Source organism: Lytechinus variegatus, chromosome 8 (assembly GCF_018143015.1).
Source record: "Lytechinus variegatus isolate NC3 chromosome 8, Lvar_3.0, whole genome shotgun sequence".
Classification (NCBI taxonomy): domain Eukaryota; kingdom Metazoa; phylum Echinodermata; class Echinoidea; order Temnopleuroida; family Toxopneustidae; genus Lytechinus; species Lytechinus variegatus.
The window spans coordinates 29,596,588-29,621,310 of NC_054747.1; the positions used below are offsets into that span (position 1 = coordinate 29,596,588).

The 24,723-nt window shown below is 35.7% G+C and overlaps 1 protein-coding gene across 1 annotated transcript; it reads right to left on the bottom strand.

Moving 5' to 3' along the window:
- Positions 1 to 6,990: 6,990 nt before the first annotated feature.
- LOC121420309 (beta-secretase-like) lies at positions 6,991 to 24,183 on the bottom strand. Its single transcript, XM_041614891.1, has 11 exons — positions 23,738 to 24,183; positions 20,076 to 20,164; positions 18,030 to 18,246; positions 15,514 to 15,672; positions 14,047 to 14,181; positions 12,291 to 12,395; positions 11,197 to 11,358; positions 9,875 to 9,956; positions 8,766 to 8,858; positions 8,187 to 8,258; positions 6,991 to 7,433 (listed from the first exon to the last, which is right to left on the bottom strand). Exons 1-11 carry the CDS (start codon positions 24,020 to 24,022, stop codon positions 7,204 to 7,206), a joined length of 1,629 nt encoding a protein of 542 aa, XP_041470825.1. The 5' UTR covers positions 24,023 to 24,183; the 3' UTR covers positions 6,991 to 7,203.
- Between the last annotated feature and the right edge of the window lie 540 nt (positions 24,184 to 24,723).

Sequence of the window (24,723 nt, forward strand, 5' to 3'; positions counted from 1 at the left end):
AAAAAAGAGATGAAAGTTTATCTGACACCATTTTTGTCTCACCTGCATAGCAGAGTGAGACTATAGGCGCCGCTTTTCTGACGGCGCCGGCGTCAACATCAAATCTTAACCTGAGGACGAACCGTCCTCTCTGCGCACTTCGATGCGAAAGTTAGTTTTGCAGAAAACGCATTTAAAGAAAGCTTTTTTAAAACCAGCAATAAGTGCACCTACAAGGAGAGCCAATTATTTACCAGTGTCTTCGTTCAAAAGTTCAGGTTTTAAGGTTTCATCCCATATCTTTATATTTTCTTGAAATTAATTATTAACACCACAGTGGGCATCATAACAGAGAGTACGGTTCGTGGAATAGATACAGTGCGCTATGGCGCATTCTTTAAATGCGTTTTCTGCAAAACTAACTTTCGCATCGAAGTGCACAGAGAGGACGGTTCGTGGTGCGTGCGACGATATGAACAAAAATGGTGTCCTCCCGTCATCATAAAACACCTTCCAACAAATAAACTTAAATATACTGTGATTTCTGTTAATATATGATGGTCATGTGATCTCTATTGAATATTAGGAATGCCTGGAAGCATTCGAGCAACATGTTATCTTGACAGTATCAAGGTTTGAATGCTGTGTATATTAAACATTAACTAGTCATCATTGTACCGAGTATATCTTATAAGACTACAAATTAAACAGTCCAGATAAGGGTGCAGGGTTGTATTACTTCATTCTATTTTTATTCATTCACTTATTTATTCTTATTATTTATTTATGTTTTCAATTTTGACATATTATTTATTCATTTTATTTATTATTCATTTATTAATGTATTTTCAATTTTCAATTTCAATTCAATTCATTTATTTGACATCCTTTAAAAAAAACATACAAACATAGGCCTATATACAAGTATACAACAAAGGAGTAAAAGAATTTAAATTACAGTATAAGCAATAATAAGAAAAATAAAAATGGTAGAAATATAAAAGAAATGGAAATAAAATGCAGCGGATGTAGGAAGTCAGAAAGGCCATTGACCTGTCAAGCCGACTCCCTTGATTACTACATTATACGAATAAAAACACAAATAGAATAGTGGCCAATTACTATTATTATTTTTTTTGTGGGGGGGGGTCTTCAGATGGTGCTTTTAAAATTGTGCCATCGTAACTAGAAGATATACATGCTTTCTCTGCTACAGTGTATTCAATATTTTTTTCTCATCTCTTCATTATTTTACTTTAAACTCTGTATAATAGACATAGGAATGAATTAGTGATTATTATGCATAGTTTCGTACAAGCTTAAAAGTCTTTCAGGTGCTTATCAATTGTGAAAGGATGTGAAATGTTTTGGTGCCATAAACTGTTGCGCTGGTGCAAGAATGCTCTTAACACCATACTTAAGATTCGCATCGCATGCACTTTTTGAAAGGACGTGAAAAACGCCCTTATCAAGCATGCTTAAGGACATCGCGTAAAGGCTTTGCACAAATGTGGTCCGCCAAAATGTTTTACTAATGGCATTCTTGCACCGACACAACAAAATAATAGTTAAAAATAGGATTTTTGTTGAGTCGGTAATTCAACTTTCATGCTGCTTTTTTGTTTTTAGTAACAGATAATTTATGGATTCAGTTCTCATTTAGAATGAGATTTTGTGTGTAGTTATCACCCCCATTTAGTTCTGCAGCTCATGTGTGTAAAATCGCTTTGAATAAATATCTCTTTGTGAGGCTAAAATAAAACTGTTGGGTATTTGCGCCAGAGGAGATACAACATTCCAATCATATTTGTTCATACTGAATTTTGTAATGATATTTGAATGATATTTTCAGTGTTGTACCCGTAGAACAGAATGTACTTGTAATTTGATAAGGCAGAGCCAAGTTATAAATCCTCTCTGTTACTGGAATTCTTTACCATCACAGAGGATATTTGCCACTTTTATCTATCCTTAAAAACTTTGCTTAATTTATGGCAATCATGTGAAGTAATTTAATCTAAATGCATTATGCAGGGTACCTCATTCATGCATAATTCTGTTTTTGGGGTACTTGCATGCTATTTTTGTAAAAACTAATTTTAGGTTACCTCCATGTACCTCCCCACCCACTCACCCTCGGCCCATTGATTTCATAAGTATATCCTGTAAGTATTCCAGGGCCCTACTCACAAGCTTTGCTTTTAAAGAGGTCCTAAAACCAATTCGTCTATGCTATAATCTAATTGATGTATGTTCATGTACTCATTTACGTTGTATGTATATCTATTTTGATTATGATGTGATGATTTTGGATTTGAATAGAAGTTGGAACCGTGTACAGCGGGCAACTTGCATGCTAGTTGTATGCATGCCAATAATTTGAGGTCTGCCCCCCCCCCAAAAAAAAAAAAAAAATCAAAACTAAAAAATGAAAAAAATGGAAATAGGTAAACAAATAAATTATGTAGATAAATTAAAATAAAATGAGTAAATGAAAATGTAATAAAATAAATAAGTTGGGATAAGAATGAAGGAGAATGAGAAGAAAACAAGTGCTAAGTACTTTCCAATAGGATCTTATATTGAAATGAGAATAGGCAGTTAGACGGTAAGTGGTGGTGATTTATGTGGCCATATAATGGTACATCTTTGATATAATTATGTGTGTGATGGTATAGTATAAAACATTCCTTCCCATCGCCTTTCTTTGTTGTTGTACCATGCACAATTCAGCTTAAAAAAAAATTGTAGAATTAGATCAGGGCCCAGTTTTACAAAGGAGGTATGATTGATCCGATCAATCGTAACTATGGACGGCCAGCAACATCAACATCTATTATGCATGTTCAAAATATTTTTTAGCTATGATGTATGCATTCATTGTTTTCTTGAGAATTCACTGCGCTTCTCTTTGCCTACAGAGGACATTGTGTAAGTTTTTTGAAGAAAAATTAATGACACTGATGGATTTCCATAGTTACGATTGATCGGAACAATCGTAACTCTTTGCAAGACGGGGCCCTGAAGTGCTGCATTGTTGTTGTTTTTTTCTTTGGAAAGGGGGTAGGGGGCTTATTAGGTAACTTTTAACTCACTGTAAGCTGTGTTTGTTTTATGGAGGTATTCATAAATTTTCCAATTGAGTATACCACGAGTCCATGAACAATTGGTAAAAAAAAAATATATGTATACCCGGTACATGTATATACATAATATTTCACCCACCTTTACAAAAGCCACAAGTTACATGTATATTATGTTGTAATACTGCAGTCACATTTCCCCTCAAAGTTGAAAACGGCCTTTTTATTTATTCACACCACCTACATGTATACGTAGCTGGCACAAAAATGTTTAAACGGCCGCTTTCGACTTGCCTTACGACGGCCACCGTAGGAGAAATGTGAATGCGCCATAAGAACTTGTATGTAAAAATTGATGCACATTTTCTGCAGCTGTGCCACTTCTCAGACTGAAAGTAGTCCTAAATTTTTATCATCTCATGTGGCAACCCTGAATTAGAGCAAGATTTATATGTGATTGTGTGAATTTGGGGAATGAGACCCTGTGTTTTGTATGACAATACACTCTGGTACTTTTCTGGTCGTTTTGTCGACTGTACATGTATGTGTGTATTTGTTTACCTTTTCTTACTGAAGAAAACATAATTTATTTGATGATCTTTAATAAAAGAAATAGCTTTCAATACTTTGTATGACTGTGTCTGTGTAATGATTTATATTTAGAAAAGTTCATGTGGTACCCCCCCCCCCTCTCAATCTAAGAAATTGCCAAATTTACATTTCATAGGTGAATGAAAGAAAAAAAAGTGATCTACACAAATTTGCAAGATTAGAATCCATGATATTTGTATGAAATTCACATGAATCAATCTATAAAGGTATTGTTTAACTTTGTGAGCAGCCGATTTAAAAAAAATTCTCAAACCAAGATGAAACGTGTGTACAAGTGCATGTATTAGAACTAACAAACCCTGAAAACAACCATTATTGAGAATGAAAAGCTAAAGCTACAAGGCAAACCCCCATTTTGTAAACATAGGCGTCTATAAGACGCCTAAATAGTACACATAAGTGTATGGGATGAAATTAAGATGGTGTTTCCGGTCACTTTATATTTCAGTTTTTGAAGCACTAAATAATTATTTTGGAATGCAATTTTTTCTGGGCTTCATTTTTATAACATAGCACAGACACAGGTGACAAGTGTGACCTTGCTCAGATTTTTTAAAAGTCAAACCAATGTTAACCAATCACTTAATTTACCAAGCTTCAGACAGATATTAACTTGTTGACTACTGAATTCTGAGATTCCAATATGCATTGTACAAGAATCAACCAGTCTCGGTAGGCAATGGGTTAATTATTATTTTTTGTGAGTTCCCTTCTTGTGACAACAAAACAAGAAAGAAAAGAAAATGACAACATTCATCAGCAAATACTCTACAAAATTTATTCAAACAAAGTACATTCTTGAACATAATCATTTTTTCTGACCCGGAAATAATAACAGTACAATCACCATTGTTCCAAATATACATATAGCAATCCTTCTATAAATAACTACATAAATAACTACAAAAAACAACAGTTACAATATTTTTACTAAAATTTTCTTAAAATATCTGGATTGAATCCAACTAGATATTAATAAATGGAACACTTCTAAAATTTGAATTTAAACTAAGGCATGTCAAAATGAAGAAAATAATGCAATTTATCTAGAAAACAAATCTGGCATTTCTATGAAATACATGTAGTTTCAATCTCTGGTGGATTTCAACAGGGACTCTATAAAAATAGCTGCCAAAGTGTTTTAGAGTCTGGGCGTCATGGTCTAGTGGTTATGACTCTTAACTCTCGATCAGAGGGACGTGGGTTTGAATCCCAGCCATGGCGTGTTTTCCATCAGCAAGAAATTTGCCTACATTGTGCTGCAAAAGAATGCACTGAAAGGCAGCTCTAGCTAAAGCTGGGATAATAAAAAAACGTGCTTTAGTATACAATTAATGCACATTTATGAGTGTGAGGGTATTTACAATTATGCGAAAACAAGAGGCGCTTGCGCCGAGTGCTTTTGCATAATATTGTGAATGCCCGAGAGTTGCTCGCATCATCACTAACATCACAAATCTTAAAATGTGCATTAATTGTTTAATAAAACGGGTCGGCAAAATGAATTTTTCATGGAAATCTTGTTCAAATCCCTCCAACTTGTGTACGATCGCACAGACGAAGAGATCACACGACTGTCAATTATGACATCACAGGCGTATCTACTATGCGCATAATTAAGCGCATCAAAATCCTAGCCAGCCTCTTTTACTGAACGCGCATCAGTTTTTACATGCTATTGGAACTAATGCTGCACAAAAAATGCAGTGCTGCACAAAAAATGCACGACTGGAAGGTTGCGCATAATTAATTAAAGCATGAACACGTGACTTGAATACGCACTCACCATTGGCTACATCCTTGAACCCGTTTTATAAGAAAGATTCTTTCTCGATAGATAGTGCAATATAAATATTATTAGAGTTTCAATGGTATACCATGTATTCTATAATTGTGGGCATGTTCTCGACCAGAATTAGTCACACTCAATGTTTTGACAAGTAATTTATTGCCATGGTCAAAGCTCGGCCTAAGTGGTGAGTGGACAACTTGGCAGTAGACAAACAGGCAATTTACCATACAGGAATATGCATAATACATCATTGATTAAACTCTGTGTAAGGAAAATATATGAACTATTTGGCAAGTCAGTCCAATTGTTCAGCCTCTTAATTGTATGTACATTGTATATCTTTCATTTCATCATATCCAAAAAAGAAACTTACACATGTAGAATTTATTTAAAGAAATAAACATACGATTGTCATATAGATTAAAATGTGGCAAGGGGTAACACTATGAGTGAAAAAAAATAGATTTATGACTCTATCAGATCTGCAAATCTACATCTAAATTTTTCATATTTCCTATCTAAATCATCCTATTCATAAATGTATGCATTCGTACAATAAATCAAGTGTAGAGATGATTCATTTTTTGGGATCACAGGAAATTTTTATCTTCATTCATCCTTCAGAAAGATGCCACAAAAAATGATGTTCATACCTTTTCATACATACCTACGTATATACCACAAATAAGATTCAAAGGAATATCTGAAAAAAAAAACATTTATCTTTAGGATATAATGATATTGCACTTTACATGTAGTTTTGAAGAAAATAATATGGCATCGCCCAAACATTACACAGAACATGTATACAGACGAGGGTTATAACGAACTCCTGTTTTATTCACAAACTATTCATGCCACAAAATGATAACATTTTGCGTTTTGATTCAAGCAGTTTTGACGAAAAGCCATGAAATCTATCTTTTTTATTTATTGATTTTATATTTGAAATTCCTTCACAATATGTGTCTACTACCCTTTAAGCAGTTCATCAATATTTATATTATATTGGGTGGCTGAGAATGGAATACCAGAAATATTCCAAGAGTTTGGGCAAATATTCCACCAATTGCAGATGAGTGGAATATTTGCCACAACAAATGGAACACTTTTGGTATTCTATGAAATGAAGCCATCCAATATAATTATCATCTATCCCACCCTTACCAATCAAGAGGGAGAAATTTGATTGAACAAGTCATACCACTTATCACATAATGGCATTACCACTTCATAAGATCAAATTTGGCCGTTGAATATGCTCTCATGTTCGATAGCAAATTTGGTACAGGAGCCTATGGGATATTCTTTGGATTTCGGTCATTCTATGGATATGCTCTGATGCTGCACAGGCAATTGATGCAGACTGAAAAAAAAACATTTTTAATGCATCGCTAAAACACTTTTATATATAGATGATAATTCAATTTCTATCCATAAATCATTCAAAAAGCCAAATCAAAAGTATTCCCTCTAAAGATGTGAAATAATGTGCCAATCTTACCACTGATATGACCAATGTGGGAATCACAGCAACTTTACTCACACTTAATTCTTTGTGATACACCCGTCACCCCCCCCCCCCCCCTCCTCCCGGAGTTCTGCATGAGGCAGATTTTAAAAATGAAAGTTATGGGGATTTACAGGGTCCTATAACTTAAGGCTTTAATAATACTTTTTTCTTTTAAGGTACCGCATGGAATACTGTTTAAATAAAGATTGTTTGAAGACAAGGTATCAAGGTGCCGTATCAAGATCATTTTCGGCCAGACTTTCCTGATTCAATCGGTGATGGTTCACGACCCCGCGACCTCCGTGACCTTTACACCGCTTGTTGAACTGGTGTGAGACAGCGAAGACGATGACTGGTAGGAGGCACACGAGGCAGACGGCTGCCAGGACGTAGGCTGTGATGGTCAGGGCGGGGTCATAGGAGTTTGACCGGTCAAAGCCGCAGTCGGAAGCATCTGAAATGGTCAAGAAAAATGGATATGTTCGATAAATTTTCACTTTCGTCAAAAAACTTTGAATTACTCTGTATCCATGCATGGAATACAAAAGCAGACAGATGATATCATGGACTCTTCTATGAAAATGATAGAATTGTTGAATTATATATAATTAGGCTTTTGCTATAAAAAAAAGGTACATGTATCCTAAAGGTAGTTCTTCTTGGCATTACTTACCTATAGGCAAACATTTAATTAACACTTTAAAAAGGATAGTATTCCCTCTGTACATGTACATGTATGTGTTTGTATGTCCTCTCCCTTCCTTGTCTCCTATTTTACTGGGCTGGAACAACTAAGATCCACACAATCACATCTTTAATACCAGTCCACTCTCTATTTTGTACATTATTTTACAGTTTTGACATTTCTGTTACTTTGCATTATTGCAGAGCTGCCAACCTGAAAAGGAACATTTCAGTATTTTTGAAGATGAAAATCAGTATTTCAGTGAGAAGATCAGTATTTTCAAAAAATACCATAGGACCACACATACAACTGAAACTTTAGAAATCAGTATTTTACATGAAACTATCAGTATTCTTCTCACTTTTCAGTACTAAATACTGAAAATCAGTACTACTTGGCAGCTCTGTAATATTGTTCCCTCTTGCCAATATCTAATTCTCAAAAACTTGAATTCATTTTCTCTTTATAAAGAGCATCGAATTGAATAAAATAAACCTACATGTACATACATGAAATACTTACCAAAATCAATGTCAAAGGATTGTGTAACACGAGGCGAATTTCCAACGCACTTTCCCTTCTTTTCACAAGAACCTGAAATTAAAGATAAAACAAACAAAAAAATGAATTTTCTCCTTGTTTGCTGTTTTTGACAACCGAATTTTTTCATTTATTTTACTATTTCCAATGGGATTTGAAATGGATGGAACTTGACACAACACTTGAGAGTTAACCCTATCTAGGCCGGGGTATTTTGGGAGTTCATATGGCCGGGGGGGGGCCTCCCAGGCCCCCCCCTAAGATCTCGGCCGTTGACCGCGCGATCGCGCTGAAAATTGGCATGCTGGTTGCCTGGGACATAATCTCCAAGATTGTATAGTAATTTTTTTTGTGCGAATCGCTATTAAGTGATTATGCTAATTTATGCGTAATTAGTATGCGAAATCATACTTTTTCCTCTAACTCCCTAAATAAAGCTCCAAATGTACTAATTTTTGGTATTGAAACTCTTTGTGGTGTTCTTAGCAAGTGTACATGAAAAAAATTGCGATATCAAATCATTTTCTTATGTATTTTATTGTTTCTTGTTTTGTGTCTTACCGGGACATGTAGACCTTGCAAATCCTACCCGTTTGTTCTCCCTGTCAAAGACTACGTAGAAGCCCTCCATCACAATGGCTCCTATAACTGCGCCTATATGTAACAGGGAAAATATGTCAAATTTGATTAATCCTCTCCTTTGCAGCAAAACAAGGAAAATATAATATACATGAATTCATAATAACAAATATCTATTATTGTTGGGTAGGGTTCATACTACATTCGGAATGCAATGGATGATAAAACAGCATTTTATTTAAATACAAACTCAAATCCTCTGACCTGGTCTTGACTTAAATTCAGAAGACTTGGACTATACCACCCATTATATAAACAGCATGGAAATGGTGTCTTAACCCCCCCCCTCCGAAAAAAATACTCAGAGCAGCGACTGTCGCAAAGGAAAACCTCAAAAGCCCTTTTGTTTTATTAACCCTCACACTGACCATAGACAAATAAATGAGGAATGTGTAAAAACTGATGTGAAAATATGTGCCATAACAAAGATACTACAAGGGAAGATCGGACACTTCAGCAATTTTTTGAAATGCTCCAAAATGCCAGAAAAATGCTCTTGGGGAAGAGTGCCCAACAGCATTAAGTAAACCATGGCACATCGGCACGCAGCTGTGTATAAAACATATGGGGGAAATGAGAGAGGGGATTTTGGAGAGGGCTAAAGGGTGGCGCATGGTAATAATGCCACCTTTCATTACCCAGAAACCTCTGAAATATATTCATCTTTAATTTAAGAAAACAAAATTTAATGAAAAAAAATATATATAAAAATCCTATAATCCTTCAACCCTTCACCATTTCTCTCATATGTTTTGTACACAACCATCTCGCGATACGCAAAGGCCAAAAAAGGTTGTTACTTACTCAACGCTGTGGGGCGCTCTTCCTGAGCGTTTCATTACGCGGTCTATGTACTGTTCAATCTTCCCCTTGTAGTATCTTTGGCCATAATAATGGGATTCCCTTCTAAAAGAACAACTATCTTTCAAAGCGGCTCATATTTATAGCATAACATATGACTCTCCATACTTTATTTGATCATGGAGTCATCCATAACTTCATTTTTTTTAAATGTTGACAGTAAGTCTTACCAGCTTTGTTTGATGAAGGAGAAATGGAAAACTTGAAACAATTCTTTTTATCCTCGTGATCATAGTCCCGTCTCAAATATTGCTGAAAGGTTGAATAAAACAGAAAATGGGGAATAAAGTATTAGTCTAATACCATCTTTAAAGCTAAATGTAAAGAGTTGCAGTAAAACACTGATTTTGTGAGAAAGCTAGTCTGTAAATCCAAGGGTAAGTATTGATATATCATCATGGATCTAGATCTGGTACAATTACATGAACTGAACTTTGTGAAATCATAATATCTAGCTAAAAAACTATCACACTGAAGATCGCCAACACAGATAGGCACACGTGGGACAGTGTATTGTTATTGCTGGAATAAAGACCCGACGGAAGTGACCGAATCCGCGCTTTTTTTGCTTATTTCTCAGCAATCACAAAATTTCTTGCAGAATCCTTTGGCACATATTTTTTATTCATAGAAACAGACATTTTGGTGATCATTATATTAAATTCTGTAAAAAGTCATTTTGAGATCGTTCCCAAAACTGGAATTTATCTTTAAGGTATGTCATAAGTTTACATGGGGAATGATTGTAATTTGCAGATACCATACTCTATGAAAAGCACCATACATGCAAGTATTATAGCATCATGTTCGGGAATCAGGTGATTCCGCAGACCTGCCAACTTTAACTTTCTTAAACTCTTAGAAATAATTTTACACAAGAATTCATTGAATGAATCAGGGGGGTATTGAAAATTTAGTATATTTTACCACTAAATTCATGCTTATCCTTCTCCCATCTATTAATTCACCAGTTTTGTGGATGTGTATTCTAACTCTAATACACACTTGAACTCATACTCGGTCTCAATCTCTACTCAATAACTAGGCATGTCTGCTTGGCTTGGAGTTACATTCAAAGTTAACTTTATTCTCTATACTAAACTACAATATATAATTCACTGTACATAGTTACATAATATTCTGAGGAAGGCATGGTGATAAGGATAGTTAGTATAAACATATGGAGTTGAACAAGGGGTTGTTCATGGTGGGGATAATACAGCATGGTCATTATTTACACAACTGGTCTAGGGGTGGAAACATGGTGATAGTGAGCTTATGAACGGAGATGGAAACAGTAGTTGAGATTATGAGGCATGAATTAATAGCATGATAAAATTACAGAATGAAAGGATGGTTTGATGAAGATGAAATGTGTTGTATGAACACAATAACCAGATCAAACCAACTTTGTAGTAATCCCCCCCTTCCCCTCAAAATACCCTGGCATTGCCCCTTTCTATGGTCATTGACCAATGAGAATTTTGCCGACCTGCGGAGACACGACTAATGAGAATGCCTGTCCCTGATTGGTTGACTGGAGGTCAAGGGTCAATGTAGGGAACCAATGATAAGGTTCGTAAGGCAAGGTGTTGTCGGTGGGACACATGAGGACCAGTCCTGTCCAGAAATCTGCTGGAACATCAGGCATATCCTAAGGGTATAATAAAACAAAGAATCATGTATGATGACTGACAGAGGTTTTTCACCAGGGGGCCCTTCCATAAAGTTCTTCTTCATAAGTTAAGAGTGACTTTAAGAACGCCTGGGGATTCTTTCTCGTGGTTAATGATATTCCCCATTAAATCTTCATCGATGATTACATGTATCTGGCACCCAAGAAAAGTTCACCAGTTGTTCTTAAGTCAATCAACTTACGAACAGCTTTTTGTGAAATACGTAAAGGTGCATAAAGTTGTGTAGAATTGAATGGCCACTACGCCCCACTGACATGAGTCTACATGTGCATACTGCTAAGTGCTAACATGGGTCTAACCATGGACCCTACCATGTTCTAACTAACTATACATTGGGGTATGCTGAGCAAAACCATGGTAATACCAATACCAAAGAACATCTAAAAGCAACTTGAATTGCACATCCAATGTAAAGCCTAGTATATAAAATATCCCTGTTAAATAAGTTTAGATGAGCTATTCTCTAATCAACCATCTACACCTGCCGGTTGTTGTATAACAAAGCAAAATGTAATTATATATAACCGCACATCGAGAGATAATTGAATACTTTGCATGAACAGTATACTTGCAGAAATAGCCCTTCTGGTTGTTTGCCTTTTCTACCATTCTAGAGCTCTATATTTTACCCCTCATCTTTCGGTTATTCTGTTGTCTTAAGTTCCATCTACATGTAGTATGTGATCTCTTCGAAAATTTTTCGCTTTTAGTGCTTTGTAATTATATCGTAATTCATGAATTTGTAAATTGTCCCATTCAGCGTGTGCTGCTAGTTAATATGAATATGTACATATATTACACCAACCAAACAACCAACGAACCATCCAATCAATTAATCAACCAACCAACTAATCAACCTAACATTAAATCAATCAATCAATGTGCTTACCTTGGCTGTGTGGGCTCTAATAGCATTCTTTGTCGCTTCAAATACCCTCTCTGGAAGCCTAAGATTTGTTGTTCCACTATCCACAATAGTCTTCTCAAAGTTATACTGTCAAATTAAAGAAAAACACTTCATTGATTAATTACTAAGGCATGACAATCACTTTAAGTTGAATTTTATTGAATATAAAAGAGGAAATGCAGTATTTGTTATCACATACATGTATATTGGTGAGCGTTTAAATAAAGCAGTTCGTAAGGGAAGGCTGGTGATCCTTTCTCATGGTAAATGGTATACATCAAAATGTTCATTGGTGATTGTTTAGTGTGAAAAAATGGTTCACCGGTTAATATTAAAGTTGCTCTTAACAAACACCCACCTGGGGCCCATAACGCAAAGCTTAGCAAAGATCGTTGAACATTTTTCTACAATTGATTCCAATGACAATGTACAATCAGTCGTGAAAATCAAGCGTACAATTAATCGCAAACCTTTGTGCTACAGGACCCTGGGGAATTACTGAAGGCATGACGTTCACAATGAGTTTATATTCATCCAATATTGTAACCAAAAAAAAAGAGGTAACGCAGCATTGCAGCATTTGTTCTTATGTCAATTGCTGCTCCACTAATTTATAAGGGAGGGGGAGGATTAGGGGGTGAGAGGGTCTTTTGGTTCAGAATAAAGGGAGGATTGATTTTTTTTCAGATTAAGATTTGAAGCTTGGTATTATATCAGGCTTAAAGGTAAATGCCATTTGTTGTAACGATATCAAAATGAGTACGTACAGAATCCAATGAAATTACCACAAAAGTGTCTGTACAAATAAACACATGTGCCAAAGGATTCTGGAAGAAATTGTGTAATTGCTGAGAAATAAAATAAGCACAGGATTTGGGTCAAGCGTCGGGCCGACATTCAAAGCAATAATAATATACTGTCCCATGTGTGGTTATCTGTGTTGGTGATCTTCAGTGTGAACATTTTTCAGCGTAGATTTCAAGATTTCACAAAGTTTAGTTTTTGTATTATCTGTACCAGATCTAGATCCTTGATGATATTCTGACAATTAAGCCTGATTTTACAGACTTTCTCATGAATTCAGTGTTTGATGCAACTACTGGCATTTCTTTTTACAGTGCGCATTTTCCATAGAAGCAAGAGTCACAGAACAAACATATAACATCAAAACCTTCTTCCGTCAACAAATTTGAAGCTGGTAGAAACTTCAATACATTATAATTATGGTCATGGAAAACCAATAAAATTATTCTGCATCAATAATAAAAATACCTACAGTAAGACATTTCACATACCAGTACTTAGTTATGTACCTCCAAAATGGGATTTGGCAATTAATTTTAAAGCTCCAAGAAAACTCCAAAATTAATTCTACCCATGACCTCTTTCCAGGCAAAAATTATTCTTTTATTTCTTTATTTACTTATTTACTTACCTAATTCAGTTATTTATTTACATACTTACTTATCTGTTTATTTTTTATTTATTTTTTAAATTTTTCTATTGTGGTGGGGGGCTTAATCCCCAACCCCCCCCCCTTTTTTGTGAGTGACAGTGCCAAGTTGAAAAAAAATAAGTGCCCCTCCCTACATGTAGCTCCCCCCTCCCCCTGAGGTCGAGGTCGAGGGGGAAGGGCTGTGCAAGTCCTTTCTGCTCTCAAATATAGCCTTCCTCCTCTTCTTTTGCCACCCCTGGTAAGAACACATCATGAACACATTTAAAAGCTACAATATCTCACCTCTTTACAGTCTAGATTGAGACTATCGTTGCCTACTTTGATATCAGTCATGATGACCTCATAGAACCATTCATCTCTCAGGGGGCTATACTGCATGGTGCCATTGTACAATGAAGAGTCTATTCCACCTATGTTCTGTGAAGACAACAATATTTCTTTTTTAAATAAATGCAGGCAGTAATGATAATAGAAATAATGCCATATACAGTGGTGCTAAAAAGATAGTGAACCCCACAGAAAATGCACTCTTTCATGGCGAGTGTTGAACATAGTCAACAACTCCTACAATGTCCAGTGAGTGCAGAGAAACAAACGATATTCAATGTAATATTTTACCCCCAGACTCCACAATCAAAGAAAAGATGGTAGAATTTGAACACTTGTGAATATGTTCATTTTAATAATAATAATAATAATTGGCATCTATATAGCGCTTTATCAATCTACGACTGTTCAAAGCGCTTCACAATTATTATTACCCGGTCACTGGATTCATAGCATTCCAAGCAGCCTGTTAGGCGCTAACTTGCTAAACCAACCACAATGACGGTTGTTTCCTACCGGTACCCAATTAGCACCTGGGTGAGAGTGGCAAAGTGTGGATTGGCGCCTTGCCAAAGGGCGCTAGGCCATGGTGGGATTCGAACACACGAACCTTTGATTACAAGGCGAGAGTCAGAACCGCTCCACCACGGCGCTTCCATTTTCTGGTGGGGTACGCTGACTTTTTGACACCACTGTATGTCCAGGGTAGCCACTTAAGTTCCGAAAACTGTTCTCCCAGCAGGCCTTGCTTAACACAATAATGCTATCATTACCCTGGGTTTAGCCGGGCTGACTAGGCGCTCAAGCATTTCAGGAATTTCTTCCTGCTGGATACCCATTTACCTCACCTGGGTTGAGTGCAGCACAGCGTGGGTAAACAATTAAAATTCATTCAAAGCCTTTCTCTAGCACTGTACTAAAGTATCATCTATAGGCCTATGTAACATGTACATGTAAAGGGCAGTGGCCATTAAATCACTTCCAAATGCTGAATTTAGACCAATTTTAAGCAGTTTAAGAAGATAATCAACTGCTTGTAGACCCATTGGCCCGTATTCTGAAGTCAGGTTTAACTTAGACCATGGTCTAACTCTGTGCTAAAATTATGGGAAGCCAAGTGTCAAAATTTTTATTTAGTTGTCTGTTTCTTATGTTTACTCTGCTCTTTCCTGATTCATCGATGGTGAAGGCAATCATCTATTTATACTTCCTAGAAAATTTATGAATGATTTGAGAGCTAAATGAGCTGAAATATGGTATCTCTACTGTTAGTGATTTATGCAACAAGTGGCTATCCATACTTAAACCACAACTTTAAACCTGAGTTTAAGTTAAACCCGACTTCAGAATACGGGCCAGTGAATATAAAAAGCAAATAAATATATATTTTTTTTTCTAAAATGCAAGTGTTCCTCCACTCACCATGCTACCTTTCATTTCCTCTATTGGTTGATGAGGAGAGCTCTCAAGACTGGTATCATTTCTTGAGGCTAAGGCTCCACACATCTGCAGAGCAAAGATGTCCTGTATTGAGGTCTGACTGGTGAGAGAGTCAAAGAACGGTTCCACTGTACTGTCAGGCTGGAGCAACAGAGAGAGAGAGAGAGACATACAGAGAGAGACTCCGAGAGAGATAGAGAAATAAATCAATATCATCAGCATTAACATACCGAGTGGGTGTTTCATAAAGCTGTTTGTAACTTAAAGGGGAAGTTCACCCTGACAAAAAGTTTATTGTAAAAATAGCAGAAAAAATAATAAAAAATATTGCAGAAGGTTTGAAAAAAATCATCAAATAATCAAAAAGTTATTAGAATTTCAATTATTTGATTTGTGACGTCATATGCAAGCAGCATTCCTACATAGCGAATGGTAAAAAATCAATGAAATGTCATTTCCTCAGAAAATTGAAAATGGTTTTCACCGTAACATTTGTATATCAATAGACAAATCATTTCACACCCGATCATGAAAAGAAAACAAAATTAAGTAATCAGGAACAATAAAAATTTTGAAATTCATACATTTTATATTACATAACACATGGGGCAGCTGCTCGTTTATGACGTCACAAATCCAAAATTTTGAACTCTAATAACTTTCTTACTCTTTAACGGATTTTCCTCAAACCTTCACCAATATTTTTTACTATTTTTTCTGCTATTTTGACAACAAAGTTTTCTTCAGGGTGAACTTCCCCTCTAAGAGCGACCATAGAACAACTGGTGATCCTATCTTGTGGTAAATGGTATACAGCAGACTCTTCATTGGCGATGGCTTAGCAGTGAGAAAGGTTATATAGCACCATCCCAGAGGTTACAAAGTGCTGTTAATGGCATATAAAGACAAGTTAAGGTTTATACAGGTGTGTTTTAAGATGAGAGATGGTGGGACTCTGTTCCAAAGACAGGGGGCAAGAGATTGGAAAGAACTAAAGTCTGCCTGTTTTCTTGATTTAGGGATGACATAGGAGGAGCAGATAAATCAATCTACAAATCAATCTAATTTCACAATTTACATCATCTGTTTCATTAAAAAACTCTTGTTAGAAATCTAATACAACTTTTCATTCCTAGAGGTTGGCATGTCTGCTAAAAGCAGTTGGACGACTTCTTAAACTGCTAAAAAATCTTATAATGCACTTTTAATTGGTTGGAAACCAAGTTGAGGTTTTAGATAAATGAAGATTCTCATGTACATGTTAACTTTAGTTTGAAAAATACAATGTTTGTTTGCGATGAGAAAAGAAATGATGCATTGAATTGTTTCAACATCATAAAACAACATTTAATTCTTTAGAAGTTAAATGCCTGGTAGTTTAAGTTAATGTGTTTGCTTACGCGAAGGAAAAAAAGATTCAATAATATGAAGATATATATTAGTTCTATATCGGGTTTGTTTCATAAATTTAATAGTTAATGGATGTCACTTCATTCTTTATTTGCATGAGAGAACTTCCATGGAGTTTAAAAACATTATTTCACATCAGTAAAAATTTTTTTTTTTTTAAATCATCAAATCTGTCCGCTTCTTTGAATTTTCTCTCTCTTTTTTTCTATTACCGTAACATCTGTCAACTGCGGCGGAATTCCCCTTGAAATTTTGAGTAATAACTTCTTGGAACAGTCTACCAGAAAATCTGGTTTCAGCCCCCTCTGTGAATTCTTTAAAGAATCGGCTTGATAATCACTGGAAGGATATTGCTTTTAATTGTATTCCGTTCTGATATGGTTCAAACCTCCTAAGCCAGAATGGCAGTGCATATGGAACAAATCTGCTTTCCTTGGACCCTAGGAACCTCCAAATAGTGGAGGGATCAGCTCAGAGAGAGACTTAACATTGGATTTTCTTTTTTATATTAAAGATGGCTAAATAATTTGCAGCTTGCTGATTGGTCAAAGCGTACCACGCGATCATTCGCGAAAAGTGTCTATCCCTGCACGCCCGTGCAAATTTCGCACACCCAAATTGTCTAACCCACGGTAAGTGCAATTTCAAAATTTTTGATATTTGATTTAGATCTATTTCATTATTTCTTTCTCATATAAGGTGCTTAAAATTGCGTTCAAAATTACTTAGCCATCTTATAAAAGGAATAACGCATTTACCCGTCGTTTTTCAGCGATATGCAGTGCACTCGAGGTTTCTTCTTCGCATGCACACTCCACACTCGCCTTCGGCTCGTGTGGAGTGCGCATGCTCAGAAGAAACCTCTCGTGCACTGCATACTCGCTAAACAACTCCGCAGAATGCGTTATTCCTATACTATCTTGCCACATGCAACTACTTTTCATGTGCAACTATTTGAACTGATAGTGTGGCGCAGACGGTTTATTTCCTTGGACCGATGAATAGGCACAGACCAACAAGCATCAATGAATTATCTAAGTAAAGTAAATTGAGTAAATTTCAATACATGCCCTGGCCATTACCCTCACCCTTGCAATGCGTGCATACGCCAATCCCAGAATGCCTTGCCAGCTGGACCCGTTGAGGAAGAACTCTTGCGATTCTGTGATACCAGCGATGTTGGCCTGAAAGCTGTGGTTTGCTAGCGATGCTATCCGGACAACGTCCCTCCCTAGATCTCCACTCCATTCCCCCTGGGTATAGGGCACTTTCACGTGAGTGCCCTGGTCTAAATAAGTTGATGATCTATAGAAATCCAATACAATAAATTGCAGTCATCATGTTTAACATCCTAATTTTTGCCTTTTTTCATGAATATTGTGATAACATCAAACGAGGTATTACCGTTTGTAAAAGAAGTTGTAGAACTAGTAGTAGTAGTTGTACTAGTAGTAGTAGTAGGAGCAGAAGTAGTAAAAATAGTAGTAGAAGTAGTGGTAGTAGTACTAGTAATAGTAGTAGTAGTAGTAGTAGTAGTAGTAGTAGTAGTAGTAGTAGTAGTAGTAGTAGTAGTAGTAGTAGTAGTAGTAGTAGTAGTAGTAGTAGTAGTAGTAGTAGTAGTAGTAGTAGTAGTAGTAGTAGTAGTAGTAGTAGTAGTAGTAGTAGTAGTAGTAGTAGTAGTAGTAGTAGTAGTAGTAGTAGTAGTAGTAGTAGTAGTAGTAGTAGTAGTAGTAGTAGTAGTAGTAGTAGGTCGCATGTCATAAGGTGGTCCAATTTCGCGAACAGGGTAAAAATGGTCAAAAATTTAATATTTTTATATGTTATAGCTATTACCATTCTCTAAATAATGAAAAAGTTTTAAGTCTCAAATATCTTTATTTTTCCTTGAAATGACTAATTAACAGCTAATTATTACATAGACGTCAATGTAAATGTGAATTTTGAAATGTGTTTTTCTCAAATTGGACCTGCTGCACATAAAATGGTGTCCAAAGTTAATGCAACGTTGGATCACCCTAGTATTTTGCAGTTCTAATCTTTAAACATCAGTAATTAAATCTGTACCAAAAATCAAATAATTATCTATTATTGTATGCATATTAATTATACTAATTAATTAACAGTATTTAATTTCACATTTTTGCCCCCAAAATACCTGTCACTGTATTTATATGCTTGGCAAAATGACAATATCATGGGTAGAAATGTTTGTTGCAATGATACACAACATTTGTACTAAAAATTAAGATTACAAATTAGATAATTAACCAAATCTCTCCGGTTTACTAATTGATTAGGTTGCAGATCAGAGCTGACATACACATGTATTCCAATGCTGCATATTTTCAAAATTGTCAAATTTTTATGACATTTAGTTGTTCCCTGTTTTAAAACGCCCAGAAATATGAGGATAACAGTCATATTACATATTATAGTAAGTTGTTAATTAGGTTTAATTAATATTTTATCATTTACTACATCCACCGGCTCCGCCACCCCTATTACTTCTAATGTGCTATAGTTTTTGTTCCAGTTATTGTATTGATTTAATTCATAGTAATATATTATAGTTCTAGCTTCAAAATGATATATATTACTCAATAAATTTGGTCAAGATACTGTGATGTAGCAACAATTTATCCATGGCACCGTGTGGAAAATTGTTCATACGCCACCCTTTTGCATACCCAACTTATGAAATGCGACCAGTAGTAGTAGTGGTAGTGGTAGTGGTAGTAGTAGTAATAGTAGTAGAAGTAGTAGTAGTAGTAGTATAATAGTAGTGGGAGGAGTAGTTATTCCTCTTCTACTACTTATATAACTAAATCATCATCATCATCAATATCCTGTTACAAGTCTTTAATCCTGGTCACTCTAGTTTATACACTTTGTCGAACAAACCATTTTATTTAACTAGGGGTAAAAGTGATTTAAATGGGGGGGGGTGAATATATGAAATTAACCATTCACAGTACAAATTTGACATGAATAGTGCCAAAAAGATAATCAATGAAAGAGACTTCTTAAGAAACTTACTGAACCAAAATAAACAAAATAAAGTAAAAGACTCTCTAGCAAGGGGGGGGGGGAGCATCTACGGAAACAGAGGATACAATCTTATTAAAAGCACTTACTCATTTCTTTTGTAATACGTTGATATTGCATCATGGGATGATGCTGCTACTGCAAAGTTACTGCTCCCTGTATCTATTAGTACATTTAACTGAAATGAGAATCAAAGGCAAGTTAATGTCAGGTCGATAAATATAAGGATCAATCACAATCATCTCATAATTTTGTGAGTTTGAATTTATCTACAGATGAATTCTGAAAATTGATCCATTGATAATGGTGAAAAGGTTCAACAGATAAGGAACTTTGCATATCACACTGGCACAATTTTAGTTAGATGAATATATATAGCAACACTGAAAAACCGCTGGGCTCCGTTTTACAAAGTTAAGAGTTACAATTGATCCAATCAATCGTAAATCTATGGAGGCACCCATGTCATAATTTTTTTAACAGGAAATGTGCAGAATGTCCTTTGTAAACAAAGGTGAACACACTGAACTGTCAAGAAATCAATGATTTATGGATTATATTCGTATACTAGAAAACCTTTTGAGCAAAAACATGCATTTTATACATAGGCATTTCTATAAACATGATTATTGAATGTAATTTTAACTTTGAAGTATACATTGTACGTGGATTCATTCCTTTTTAGTGGCAGTCAGTGGACACCGTATGTAGGTATGTTGCAAAAGCGCCCTCTAGGTGCATTTGAATGAGGCATTGAGTGTGCTGGCTAGAATTGCAGTTCGACTGTGGGGGCATTGCTTTGTATTGTTTTTGCATGTGCAAGGAAAGGTTATTCCCCATGGCATCATTGTTTTTACATAGTTGAATGTTTATGGCAGCTGTATAGACTTCTCACTTGGTGATCTTGCGACTCTGTGAGCTACTGGAACTTTGGCCTTGCTTTCAACCTCTTGTTATTCACATTTACAGGTATCATCCCACTCTAAAATGTATTCATTCCGATAGAGCAACATTAAACTATATTGTGAAATTTGAATGAAATCTACTGACGCTAAAGATGTTTTTTATGTCCCTGTTTCGGCGGCGTCTGTCATTTTGGGGAGTGTTTTTGGGCACTTCCATATGCAAATACATGCGCATTGCTGTTTTCTATTAGCGCACCATGGTCCCAGTTAAGATCACAACTTTTGGCTTAAAAAACAAAGGAATACATAAGAATTGAATAGGCCATTTATATGACCTTAAAACTGCAATAACTTTCTTATTTCTGGGGCTATTGGGAATTTGAGATAAGCAAGGTGTTAAATTAAAGGTCTTGATGAGCTCTAAATAATGCCATGAAGAAAACACCTTATTTCTTTGTTTTATTTTTTTGCAACATACCTACCGTATATCCAGAGAAAACAAATTATAAATTACACATTTAAAAAATGCTGAGGCAATTAAGAATATAAATAAAACACATGTACATGTGTATATATCAAATACCATGAACAAGACCAATGTGACAATCGATCGTCTTCAATTTAGACATTACCTTTATCATACTTTTAATTTTAAAAAATAATATCTGAAAAGTCTGCAACTGGTATATTCACATTCACAGAATTCACTTGCTTCATGAATCATGTTCATGTTGGTAATCATAACACTAAAATCATGACAATCTACATGTAAGCCTGAGTCATATCGATTATTTTGAAAACCGGTGTTCGACAGCTCTAATTCGATCGAACATCGATGCATCGAATATTGAAGGCGGGGAAAATGTAGTCTTTTGTTTTTGCGTCGATGCGATGCGCTTTGCATATGCACTACGCACTGACGGTATGCGCTGGCGTTGGCCAGGTGAGCGTAGCACAAGCAGATGACAGAGCAAAGTTCGTTTGTATTTTCCATGATCACAAAACACACAAAAAAAGGCCGGGGACCAAAGCAGAATTCTTCCCAAAATATCTTCAACAATGATATTTGCAGATGACAACATATAAGTTTAAAATGAAACAATGATAAAGACATGAATCACGCAGAGTCGATCCGAATGATTTTCAGTCAACTAGCATTCGCGGTCCATTCACCAGCCCCGTCCGCAGCTCCGTACACTCACTCCGCCGAAACGACAGGCGTGCTTGACGTCAGCGCCACCAAATAAGTGCAATCAACAGAGAGCGCTGTAACTTGCCTGAGATTGTGTAGTTGGATCCAAAATGAGCTCCAAATAAGTTTAAGGGAATAAATACATAATTTTCTCTGGATGGTCATTTGAATTTGCTATTCAATGCTGATATAACGATTGTGAGGAAAGATTGTGGAATATGAGTTATGACGATGTTCGAGAATTAATCCTGATAATGACAATCCAGTTTTTTAGACGCAATTGAGCATGCGATCAAAATAAATACGAATGTTTCGAATCGAGCCCTAAATTAATCTAAATTATTACGATTTAACAAGATTTTATGGTCATACTAAGAATATTGACAATGTCACCAAAGTATGTTATGTTCATATGGAAGAATTAATACTGGGATTATTTCTGTTGTTATTCCATCTCTGGACGTCTCCTCCAAGCTCCGAGAAAATAAGCACAATGCGCATGCGTGTTCGATGACGTATGACATATTTTCCCATTCATGAAATCAGAGCCCAAAGTTGGGCACAAACTAGCTTCAAATTGATGGGGAAAAAAATCAAACGCAATTTTCTCTGTTTTGTCATGTAAGATGTTATTAAATGTATATGGTGATATTACGAACTTGAACAGAGTTTTTGCATGGACATGTAGACAATGTTCGAGAATCAATCCTGACGTGATGATTATTTTTTTTAGACAAGTGCACTAGCTCGACTCAAGAAGTCAAGTCGATCGTCATGAGATGTCCGCCATTGAAAATTGAAACGAAATACAAACGTTTCACATCAAGCTCTAAATTCATATTAATGATTATCATATGCAAATTATTGTTAAATATTACGATTAAATAATATTCTATGGTCATGATATTAATATTGTTCATGAAAGCAAGCTTTATTTTACGTTGATCGCGTCAATTTCCGGCCATTTTCTGGTTTTATTAAAGAACAGCACTGCGCATGTATCTTTGCTTCCATTCATGAATTCATCGTGCATAAATTATCTCGGCACGAGCAGACGAGTAAGACTCGAACTATGATCGAAATCAACTTCAAAATAATGGTGAATAGCATCATCATAATTACTCAATTTCATTTTGGGGGCAATAGAAATCAAGTAAGTAGTAGTAAAGTTGGACATTACTGATATTTTGATGATTGATTGTGTAAACCAAACAAATCGGCCGGCCGACGTATTTTTTTTTTCGATGCACCGATTTTGCAAAATCTGCAACGGTGTTCGATGACATCGATCGAACACCGATTTTAAAATCGATTTGACTCAGGCTTATGACAATCATTATAATTTGTTCATCATTAATTACCACTGACATCCATTTCAATCCAAGTCCAAGCGCAGTCACACCTATTTTTCAAGGGGGGGGGTGCATGCACTGATGCAGATGAACTATTCTTTCAGCTCACCCCCTTGAATAGTATGATGTCATGGATTCATACTCATGATCTAACCTAGTCTTAGATCTAGATATACTCAAATCAGCAATCAATATAAATAAGCAAGCCTCAATATATTTAGTCTCTAGATCAAGCCAAGGTTTGTTTTTTCTGACCCAACAAACTTTACAAAGACTCGACATTGAAAGGAATAACTGCTTACTTTTTGAGGTGGTGTCCCTATATCTACTTCGATGTAATATCCTAAACCTGGTCTTCCTCGAATATTGTTTTTCTGGTCATCCACTGACACATTTAATGAAATTACACGATCCGTCGGCGACTGCCCCGACACAGTTTCAGTTTCAGCAAGGTTGATTTCTTTGCCGCTAGCTTTTAATAGAGGAACCGTGTAAACTTGTGAGTTTGCCACGATACAACTCGACTCAATCACCATCCACACAACAGCGGACAAAATTGTTCTCGAAGGAGGTTGAAATAAATACATCTTTGCTGGCTAGTAGCAGACTAGGTAAGACTAGGTAAACCTTCGTTGTTTTCTATAAAATATTATTGCGATGAAATCCATGTTCAACCCCCGAAAGAAGACTTTTTGCACAGCAGTAGTGCCAAATGTGGTTTCACATGTCAATCGCCAAATCAGCTGTTACGTTTACCTTCCGGGTTTTGTTTATAGTTATAGCGCCAGCTATAGGTCCAAACATTATAACAATTCATTTATTTCACTTATTTCATTCACAATAAAAACATGTGTATAAACAAGAGAATTATCACAAACAATTAAAGGCAATGCATACAACTACATAATAAACGGTTTTATGGGAATTGGGGACGAATAAAAAAGAGCTAGATGCCTTATAAACGACCCATTTGTACATTAAAGCAAATCCAAACAAATACATTATTACAGATCGAAGAAAACAATAAACAACAATTAACAGATGGATGTGGATGAAGACACGTAACAAAGAAGATGCATTTAAGTGTGTTCAAAAAGATTGTTACCAGCTTACTTTCCGAAATTTCCTTCAATAATAGCTTTCATGATCTGATGATTATGATTCTCGTACTGCCGTAAATTTTCATTTACCAAAGATTAGAGCCAATGTCTCAACAAATTTAGTTTATTTTACCAATGTCTCAACAAATTTAATTTATCTTGAAGGTCTCCTTGGTCCAGTAGCCTGG

Bases quoted from the DNA above. Each gene is read 5' to 3' on its own strand.
- LOC121420309 (XM_041614891.1), bottom strand. From the start codon at position 24,022: ATGTATTTATTTCAACCTCCTTCGAGAACAATTTTGTCCGCTGTTGTG. The intron at 9,957-11,196 runs GTCGGCAAAATT...TCAACCTTTCAG, and splicing joins CATTAGTCGTGTCTCCGCAG to CAATATTTGAGACGGGACTA. The intron at 7,434-8,186 runs GTAAGTATTTCA...TGACCATTTCAG, and splicing joins ATCCTTTGACATTGATTTTG to ATGCTTCCGACTGCGGCTTT.